The sequence below is a fragment of the Nilaparvata lugens genome, chromosome 11, assembly GCF_014356525.2.
Source record: "Nilaparvata lugens isolate BPH chromosome 11, ASM1435652v1, whole genome shotgun sequence".
NCBI classification, from domain to species: Eukaryota; Metazoa; Arthropoda; class Insecta; order Hemiptera; family Delphacidae; genus Nilaparvata; species Nilaparvata lugens.
Genome location: NC_052514.1, coordinates 21,343,142 through 21,354,176, shown reverse-complemented (window position 1 = coordinate 21,354,176; position 11,035 = coordinate 21,343,142). Strand labels below are relative to the sequence as shown.

The 11,035-nt window shown below is 31.5% G+C and overlaps 1 protein-coding gene across 3 annotated transcripts in view; it reads right to left on the bottom strand.

Moving 5' to 3' along the window:
• Nucleotides 1–6,022: 6,022 nt before the first annotated feature.
• The window catches only part of LOC111058258 (protein 5NUC-like), a 42,147-nt gene continuing 37,134 nt past the window's right edge, over nucleotides 6,023–11,035 (bottom strand). For all 3 annotated transcript variants that reach the window (XM_039437838.1, XM_039437840.1, XM_039437839.1), the window contains 3 exons: nucleotides 7,712–7,872; nucleotides 7,142–7,247; nucleotides 6,023–6,376 (listed from right to left, as the gene is read on the bottom strand). In XM_039437838.1, coding sequence (XP_039293772.1) covers nucleotides 6,207–6,376; nucleotides 7,142–7,247; nucleotides 7,712–7,872 — 437 coding nt within the window. In that variant the 3' untranslated portion in view covers nucleotides 6,023–6,206. The remainder of the gene's footprint in view (nucleotides 6,377–7,141; nucleotides 7,248–7,711; nucleotides 7,873–11,035) is intronic.

The window sequence follows — 11,035 nt, the reverse complement described above, 5'->3', positions numbered from 1 at the left end:
GAATTATTCCAAACGGATACAACACCTCCTCCAGGATACTAAAATTTCCTGTTCAAATTTCCTTCACATTCACCAATAATGTTATCACATTTTATTGACACTTTTTTTTCTTTACTCCAAATCAAAATATGATCAAATAAAGTCTGATTTGAACTTGTAATCAATGGGCTACATGAAACATTGGAAATCCATAATTTGATAGTAGATTCAACAACTCTGTTGTCGTTATAAACAGTTCACTATAATTCGAGCTTTATTATAGTAATAAATTATTTATTCCATTCAATTAGAATGAAATTATCGACATAAATAAAGTAGAAATATATAGATGATCTTTTTGATCCGAATTATAGATGATATTTGTTTCTTTTCATTATTCTCCCATTGATCAATCATTAAAATATTGTACAAAAAGAAAACATCCAAGTTAGCTGAATTCGATGAATTATTGTTCAAATAAGTATTGCTTCCCACAATGGGTTACAAATATCATTACTGAACAGTTTCACTTCAAAATTCATGAATGAATCTTAATTTTGAAAATTGAAAAAACACTGAAACACAAACACTAAAACATTTGCTCCAACAGTTAAAAATATTTCTATATGGAAATAGAAAACTCCAGTTCTCTCGAAAACATTATTTAATTCCATACCATATTATTACATACAACTTGCACAAATTGTGAATACGTTTATCCCTTGATAATATGAATTTTTTGAAAATAATTCCTATAGACAGTGTCCTGGAATGCATCGTGTACTGAATTGAAAGCTAACAACAGTTCCATCTTCTTGTATCAGGAACATTGTTAGGATCACATTATTGTAGAAAATGAACTTTGCAACTCTCACATTGTATGAGATGAGGTAGTGGTATAATAAATATGGGATTATTCATTATATAATATCATAAATATAGTATTAATGAGATTATAACTGCAACTTCCGCGTCCTGCAGCGAGTCTCATTATTAGCCAAAGCTCTTCTTAAATAATCAATTGCTTTAATACAAATAACTTCACTTTAGTATTATTCTATTCTGCTAATAACTAAAATAATTATCATCGATTCGTAATTCGTAGACCCAATAATAATTAAAATAATTGTTCCCAAACTTATTAAACTCAAAATATTTCACATTCAACAAGTATACTTTTCAAGCAAAAGTTTACAAGCTGAAATTGTATTAATTCAGTTTATTTTGATGTTTATTTGGAAAATGAAAAATTGAAAGGATAACAAATGTAGTTTATATAAAGTTCTCGTGAGAAGTTTACCTGTTCACAGCAAATGTTCGGTGTTTGAATAAATATGTCTATATTCCAAAAATTCAATATTGAATTGTTATGAAAAATTTCTTATGATTTAAAATTTAAATCTAAATTTAAATAGAAAAAAAAACTTATGAAAATTTCAAGGTATTGAACCATTACAATGTGTACAGTAATATATACAGTGTATAGATTACATACGATAGTTTCAAACATGCATGATATGAATTCCATATCTCCCGCTCATGTCTGTAAAAAAACGTTTATTTGTTAGTATATTTTCTTCATGTGAAAGGAAATTTTAAATTATAAAACTTTTTCCACAGAGAAGGCTTCATGGAGAATGGTTATAGTTATTTGTGCAACTAGTGTGCAAAGTGACAGTTTGCTGCACCAAAAGAAACGTTTACGCACGAGCCGTAGGTGAGTGCGGAATATTGGTTTCTTGAGTGCAGCATACGAACTTTGCGCAGGTATTTCACATTAAATTTTTCCTACAGTTACCATTGAATATAAAAAGTGGGTAATTATTGTTGAAATTCCCTGGATTCCATCAAATGTTTTTCTGTGTAATTTTATTATTAATAAAAATCCTTATTCATTTATAATTGAATAATAATAATAATTAAATTATAATGATTAGTAATTCAGTTGGAAATTTATCTGACTGGTTGAAGGGGGTTTATCTTATGTAAGCATTGAAATTACTATAATGAGGTCCACGTTTTAATGACATTATAGTATTTGATAAACTTTGATGTTGCTATCCTTGTCTATCGTTCGACAAAGTAGGTAGTACAATCTTTTTCTAGCTCCACAACGAAGCCAAATCTGTTTTTGACAATGTAGAATTATAATTAATCAAGGCACATAATAAATAGGCAACTCTGTTCTCCACTGCCATTATAACGTGGACCTCATTATACCAGTCAGTGTTACCAACTCAATTTTGATTTTCCTGCACTGGTGCTCCATATAACCTACTAACTATTTGCATTGTCATGCTGCAAATCTGGAGTACGCAAAGTAATACTTTGCGCACTAGAGCGGAAAAGTGATTCTTTGCGGCCTGCAATCAGTGCAGAAATGGTCAATTTTCAAGGTATCTGTAGGCAAAATAATTTTTCGATATACTATATCTGTATCATTACATGAATAGTGCATATTAAACCATATTTTATAGGCCTAATTGTATTTCTTCCAATCATTCTACAAGCCAAGTACTGATTATCATATTTTAAAAAATAATATTGATCTATTTTTTCATCCATGGTGTTCATAATAAAGATATGAGAGCTTAAAAACTCTCAAGGTCTGTATGCAGATGCTCGGTTTGAATGGAGAAATTTCAGCTGTTCGTTTAAACCTCGTATGAACACATTATGATGAATGCAACCATATCTACAAGTAAACGTGATTTAGCGTTAAACGTAGATGGTGCATATGGCCCAAGATTATTAGAATTAAATTGATTTAAATTTCCTTTCAGATTTCCCAAACCGAAAAAAATTGTTAGTATTTCGTGTATCTTACAATGCTGTACCTCCATACATTTATTATCAAATAATCACAACCACTTCTACTACCACCTACAGTAACAGCTATATTACCCATAATATAGTTACTGTACTACCACCTCATCATTCATCATTATACTCTATCATATTCATGGAATATGATACTGAATCTTATTCTAAAGTTCCACTCTAGAACTAAGTGTAATGTATATGAAGATTGTGTCGTTTACTCGTGAATTATGTTGATCTGAAGGTCCCATTCAATAATAGTCTTCTTGAGAGTCACTGTTTCTCACTTAATGTTTTTTCCAAGCTCATTCACATTACGATGATCTATAAAAAGACCTGTAGAACGTAGATTGTACTGAGACTGACAGCTATTACCATTGGGAATGATCGATGCTTTTTAGCTCCAGATATCTCGTTGCTTAAATATTCATCTTTGGTATCGAAGTTCTTCACAGTAATTCTACCCTCTTTTGCAGGGTAGATAGGAGACAACCGTTTCAGGTAGTCAGTCACCACGTCTGTGTCTTTTTCCTCTGAAAAATGAATAAGATTTGCTCATCATGATTCTATTTTCATTATTATTACATACATAAAGGTTCACAGAAAAATAAGTAAGATTATTCATACAACACCTATTGTTATCTATTATAGTCTCGTTTTGTTTTGTAACAAAAGTTTTCACGTTTTGTAACAGAACAAATGAATCATACTGTATAGGATATCACTGGTGAACATCTGTTAATTAAATATGAAATTGAATTCCTGTCGAGCAGTGTCTAGGCTACTTGAAGCTACTCCATCTAATAGACAGTTATGATCTCGAAATCACTTTTAACTCTGTAAGTGGCGTTAACTTATTAACTCATAATCCAAACACAAGCACAAGGCCCATAAAAATAAAATTGTATGAAAAAAATAAAAATAAAAGCTGTGAGTCTAGTCTAGGTGATTAATATTGCTAAAACAATACTGAAACTACTGCCTGTAGCGCGTGTCATAAAAACAAATGAATTGAAACAGCCCAGAAAACCAAATACTGGAATAAATGAAATGCATTTAAATGTAATAATTAATATAATACCGTACATGCCTTGGTGGAATAGTGATTCAATTGAATAATAATGTTTTTATGAGAATGGTGCCGTTGAACAATGCTAGCTCAACCTGCAACATTATCTAACAACATTTCTAACCATCCATACGTCGTTCACTGTAAATAACCAGCTCTTTGCTCTCTCACAAAAGATAATATAGGAATCACACCTTTTCAATTCAATTGGCAATTGATTGTAAATATAAGGTCCTAAGTACATAAACGAGTGCCTGAAAATTTCCCTGCTCACCTTTGGTGTCCTACACAATACGCTTCTCATATTGTAATAAAGATTTCCCGTACCACAGTTTCCGCTTTTCAAATAAAACAATTTTAAAAATTCAAAAACGAATAAATTTTGAATAGGCATTATTTTCAAATTAACATACAAAGTGTCACGTGGTAAATTAATACCACCAAATATTTTAAAATGAACCAATGAAATGTAATAGAACTATAAAATTGGAAAGAAGGTTAGACCTAGTCAAAGGATAAATCAACTCAAATCAAGTATTATTAGCGATTAGGAGTAATAGCATTATCAACAATGATAAGAAAACATGTATAATTGTGATTTAATAATTATGAGAACCCATTGGTAAGATCAAAAAATTATAAAGCGGCTTACTTATTATTGGCGGATTATAAAAAAAAATAAAATGCATGAACATTGAGGTTAGAGTTATTTGTTTACAATTGAAAAGAATTAGTCGATCTTGGATAAATCGATAATTATTAAAATCAATACTGAGCAAACCAGCTGATTATTCGATCAACCCATATGACAGGTTGAATTATATAAAATTTACTCATAAAGGATATATTATGTATACTATAGGAAGTCGATGTGTAGAAATACGAACACCCATTATTTTTGTATAAATATTTATTATAATCTAAGAAAGCATGATAAATCAAGAGTATACAAAACTCATATAAAGACTGGATGTATTAACATCGCATGTTAGGATTTATTTATGAAGTCAATTTAAGATAAACACTCCATACATTTGTATAAAAATTCTTTTTTATTTAATTTTTCTATTATAAAGCCGAGGAAGCCCTGATTCCCAAGGCAACCAATTGTATTGAGTCTATTAAATTGAAGGCCAATCAGAGAGTAGCTTACAGAATTATTCGTGGAAGAGACAAATTTTTCTAAAAACCTCCTTCTTCTGGCTTAAGATCCCGACCTGAGAGGATGCACATGGAGTTTAGGGTTCTTTCTTCTTCCTTTTTAAAAAATTTTTAAAACTATTAAGCCAAACCCTTTTTTAAATGTAAAATATTTGTATTAAATGTCAATTATCTGTGAACTCAGTGCTGTCAAAGAGTTCATAATTTGTAAAGATTCCCATAAAAATAGCTTTAATACAAAAGAAACTTATAAAAATCTGGATCACGCGTTAGCCCAGCAGTGACGAAAAGGAGCCTACCTAATTAATTATTGGAAATAATTAATTCAATCCACGAGACCACCTAGAACTTCAATTCAGTGAGTGATATTTCAAACGAGCTCGTTTTTCTACGTTCAGTGGGGTAATTAATAAAAAAAGCGCTATTCCAATTAATTTGATTAAAAATAAAAGGTCACCACGTGTTGAATAATATCACATAGTCCATAAGAACATTTATAAATTTATTTAATATATGTAGGAAGCTTACTTCCATGCACGACCCGAATTCATACAAATCCCTGAGATCTCATGTTTGAATATTAATTTATTAATTATAAATTTGTTAATTGAACCAAGTATACTATATCAAACCTATAGACCGAACAGGTTTTTATTTGCAGAATTTTGTATTGATTAGAAGTCTAAGTACCAGTATTAAATATAATATATTTATGAATTTGAAACTCACTATTGTGAATATTAGCGAAGCCTGTGATAATTATTCAGATTTTTGAAATAGATTATTTAAGTGAATTATAGATATATCGAATATTTTTATGCACATCTTTTTTATGGGAATATATCTTGTGTTTTTTGTCAGCATACAAATCTTAGAAATTTATTTTATCCTAGTTCATCTCGTGATATACAGTTTGAGCTGTTTTAATACCAACAAGTATTTAGCAGCACTTAAAATTATTGAATCGAGTGATATTAATCTTATTCAGAGCACTCAATATTTATCATCCTTTGATGATATTCATCTCATATATCAGAACAAGTATATTAAGAAATTATATTAATAAGGTTCCAGTTATATCATATAAGGATCCAGAGAGCTTCAAGAACTGGCGTTGTAAGTTCTAAGGAATTTTGAAAGGGTATATTGGTGAATACTTGCATTCACGATAATTTATCTAATTACCTGATGAATGCAGAAAGGCTCCATCCAGATCATAGTTATTTTCTTTAATGTTACGAACACCCCATTCCAGTGCTTCTTTCAGATATTTGCCCTTCAATGTGATGCGGACAATTGAGTCCTCGAAAGGCATTGTGGTTATCAGATCCACGAATGTCACATCGCCTGCAAACATTGAGTCAATTCGACTAATTTGTGGTGATAGAATTATCAATCTTTGAATACATTGTGAATTTGATGATGAAACATTTTTTATAATTATTGACGAGAAAAAATCATAATATCCACTGATTGATTTCTTTGGCCGAGTATCATGATAATATTGTTGATCTTCATACTTGAAATATATTTCTATCCGGTACCTATAAAAAATTATCAGTTCTCAACCGCAGTTTGAATAACTAATGAATTTATAGATATGATTAATCGATATACGTGTCACACCTCCATCATTGGCATAATATTTCATGCCATCTTAGTAATTATTATAAAAACTGGAAGTTTGCCATCATATCCCAAAATAATATCATGTTACTGATTATTCTGGATGACAATGGCAATCAATATTATACATTCAAAGTTTAGAAATTTATAACAAAAACGTTCTCTCAACTATTTGTTGTATTCTTCATTGGTAGCCCATTGTTGATGAATTATTACAAAAGTTTGAAGTATAGGCTACCATATTTTTCTGATTTTCTAACTTGTATAATTCCATTGTATATCGTATCAAATGAGCCATAGATTACGAAAACAAAGATGTTTTCTCCACGGTTCAATATTTCATAATTATTAGGTATTCAATTATATCATCAATTGATCTTGTGACGATTGAGCGAAAAGACGTTCCCATATTTCTAAGATCAAAATTTAGGTAATATATTGAATCAATAAGACACAATCATGTTGTTATGTTGATGAGTGACTTACCACCAGATGACGCCACATCAATGCTATTCCTCAATCCTCCCGCCTGAATGAGCGCGATCGCTGTATCAGTCCATCCGCTATCAGGAGTCTCAGACTTGCGTAGATACTAGACAAATTTATATTATTAGAATTTGTATTCTTATTTAAACTTTGAATGAGAAACCTAGGTTGGAAAATCATACTGAACTTTGAAATTATATAACTCGGTTGATAATAGTAATTGAAACATCGAAAAGACATTATACATCTTTTATATAATATCCACAGAGATGTTGTGAAATAACATAATATAAACAACATTCAAAAGTTTCTCTTGTTTCATGGATTGATTTGGATTGTCTCATGCGAAGGTCGAAAATGATCTTGCTCCCGTCGCCATCATGTGGATGAAAGTGTTACCCACAATAGTGGGTCTATTAATATCCGTGATGGATGATAAATAATCTTCGAAGGACATATGATTCATGCCTTTGAGGTATTAAATAGGAATGAAAATCCTCAATTACCCTTCTTTGTACTATCGGGAATTATTTGTGTATAAATTCTATAGTGTTGATTTTAGAAACTTACATGGTCAATGAAAGCATCACATATGAAATTAGCAAGATTGCTTTCGCCTTTTCTTGCTTCGAAGCCAGCGTCCAATAATACTTTAGTTTTTCCAAGTTTAGTGTGACTCTTCTTATCTATCACTTTCTTCCAGGGCTCGAGTTCTTTGAGAATATCGACATCTAAAATTATGAAAAGTATCATAGGAATCAGCAAAAATTCACAACAGTCACATTATTATTCTAGAGAACATTATTCTATGTACCAGCGAAACATAATTGTCTTATTCATTCATATAAAAGAACCTTATAATTATGTTAAATCATTATATTTTTGTAAATTTCTAAGTCTCGATGATAACATACGGATTTTCCTGTTATTGTAATGTTCTTTGGATGAATAAAATCATTTTCATTTCATTTCATATGAATATCATGAGAAAAATTTCGACTTTTTAAAAAATCTTGCTATTGAGAGAATAAAGAAAATATCAGTCTTTGAGATTACAATAGAAGTGCTTGAACATGAAGTTTCTTCAAGTATCCAATTTCGAAATTGCTCATGTTTGTAATGGTTCATTATGGATTCAGATCTAATGTCTTTAGTTGCATTAAATCAGTTTTAGCATAGGCGAATGATGCAATCTTTTTACAGTATCTAATCTATGGTATTTCAATAAGACTACCTTTATACTTGAAACCTCTAGAGTAAAAGACACTACGCGCAGATCACCCAATAATGTGACGTGTTTGAGAAGTTTTAAGGGCCGGTTTCCGAGCTCGGGATTTAGCTAAGTTCTAGACTTTGAACAGCTGGAGTCAGAAAATTGTCTTTTCGAAACGGGGCGGAGTCGTAGTTATTGTCATAGTCACGTTTGAATAAATAACAAAAACTAGAAAATTGAACAAAAAAAAATAAAGAGAAAATAGTGTAAAGTTCCAGCTATTTTTAATTATTTAGGAACGTTTGATTACGCCAAGGATAAACGTTTCCAATTATAGAATGAGAAAATAAACACTGCGACTACGCCCCGTTTTAGAAAGCCAATTTTCCGACTCCAGCTATTAAAAGTCTAGAACTTAGCTAGATACCGAGCTTGGAAACCGGCAGTAAATGTTCTACTCGAGGGAAATTCAGGGGAATTTTGAATTTCATCGATCGAACTGGTCAATCACTTGAAAGAAAATGAAATAATGATGAGCTTTTCTATCAGGTTTCGTGATGTAGAACAAAAAAAGCTCATCTCCAATCGGCTAATATCGGATCAACATGAGCATTTTGTGCAGGAATAAAAATGCCGTCTTGAGAATTTGTTTCAAGGTGATATGCAAATTCTAATAAATGGAATAATATATCTGTTTCAGAGCAATGTCAAAACAATGTCTAAACTTGAACAGATTTTAGTATCCTTACAATAATGATTAATAGGCTATTGTCAAACTGTTAACTGCTTCACGAGTACTTCAATGTAAAAGTGGAAGAGGAGGAGGAGGAGGAGGAGGAGGAGAAGGAGGAATAGTGTACTCAACGTTTCGTACTGTAATTGTTTGTTAATGGAAATACGATATTTTTACGGCCTCTTGAGCTGAAATGAAATAATTGCACGTTTATTTTTGAAGATGTACAATAACCTGGGAAATGAATACTGGTAGAGATTTTACAAGTGAGGTAGAAATTGAAAAGCAGACAGAACACGCACAATATCGTTCCTCTTTCTCTCTCGTCAAACATTTCACGTTCACGATAATATAGAGTGATGTTTTAGGTCTCTCTCTCATTTCACGTTTCGCCTCTCGCGTTTCACCACTCATTTTCCCTACTTTTCCATTCTCATTCTCTCTCTATCACAAACCCTCCCCTCCTCAATGTCCTCACGTTTCAACCCGTTCTATTGAAAACTGTTTTACTATTTCACTCTTGGAGGCCTCTCTTATACCCACCCTCTCCTACAAAATATTGTCCGGAGTGGTTATTCCTCTCTTATGTTATATTCGAGATGTGTAGTGGAGTGAGTTATGATAATAATGTCCCAGCCTTTCCCAAGAGAGAGTAAATTTCAACAATTGAATGCATTCCTGACAAGAGAATTATATACCAACGGAAGTGGTATACGATATATTTAGCGAAATACGTCGGACTCGGATTTATAAATTATTATTGTTGAATTTATATTATGGTGGCTGCACGTGAATTGAATGCGCTGGTTATTATGCCTTCGGCTTCGAATAATAAACATAAATGAAAATTTGAAAACTCGTTGCGATCTTTCGCTTGATATTTTGCAAATAGCTTTTCCATGTCGTGCCACACAATTATTCCTGCACTGCTTTGAAATTAACTGGGAATCGCCTTTCATAGCTTGTTTCCTGTGACTATGTCCTGTATGAATTTAGTAAAATGCAGCTCATGTTTTGTATGTTTGCGTACTGGGAGTTATATGCTAAACAATGTGACATCCACCACCACTGTACCTTTATTAGAATACCTTTTATTAATAAATGTTACATATAGCCTGTCAGTCACCGTTTAGAGATGATTTGGACTGTTGTAAGGCTGCTTCTTTATATCCATCAAAATCAACACAAAGATTGAACAGCCTACTATACTAACAACAATGGAATGTATATGTTAACTGGGAATAAGATTCCGATCCATTATGAAATGATAGCAGGTACTGATTTCCCATGAATATTCGAGCTTGAAATAGCCCGTTGTACTAACATTGATGTTAGCTGGTAATTAGATTCTGAATTATTATATGTGATAACTATAATTATTACAAATATTATTACATATACTATGATATTATTCTATAATATTAACTATTTTTGTGAGGGCTACTCGTATTTATGTGGAAAATCAGAGTATCCTTTTTTGAAACTTCATCTATTTTATAAGGTATAAGAAAATTCATTCACTCACTTGAAAATGGCATCTATATTACGAAACATGTATTAAGTAATAAAATAAAGTTCAAAAAAGAGTACTATGTTTTTTTAATTCTCACATAATAACATAAAAAATTTGACTATTCTGTGCTTTCATGTTGTTGAAGAACTGTAAGAACACTAAGTTCAGCTTAATGAGTAAGCTGAGAGACTGAGTTTGAGGGAGACAGCTGAAAGAGAATCAAGATAATACAATGAATTGGAACCCTCAATGACAAATCGACAATAAACAAGGCGAACTATTCCAATAGAGATGTACACTACAAGTAGAAGTCATGGAATAATAAGTTAAGGAAACTTCCTAACTGATGAATAGAATGCTATATCATGAAGAATGTTATCTATGTTGGATAACATTGGTGGATGAAAAACGTTGTAACGGTAGCAATGTCGCTAT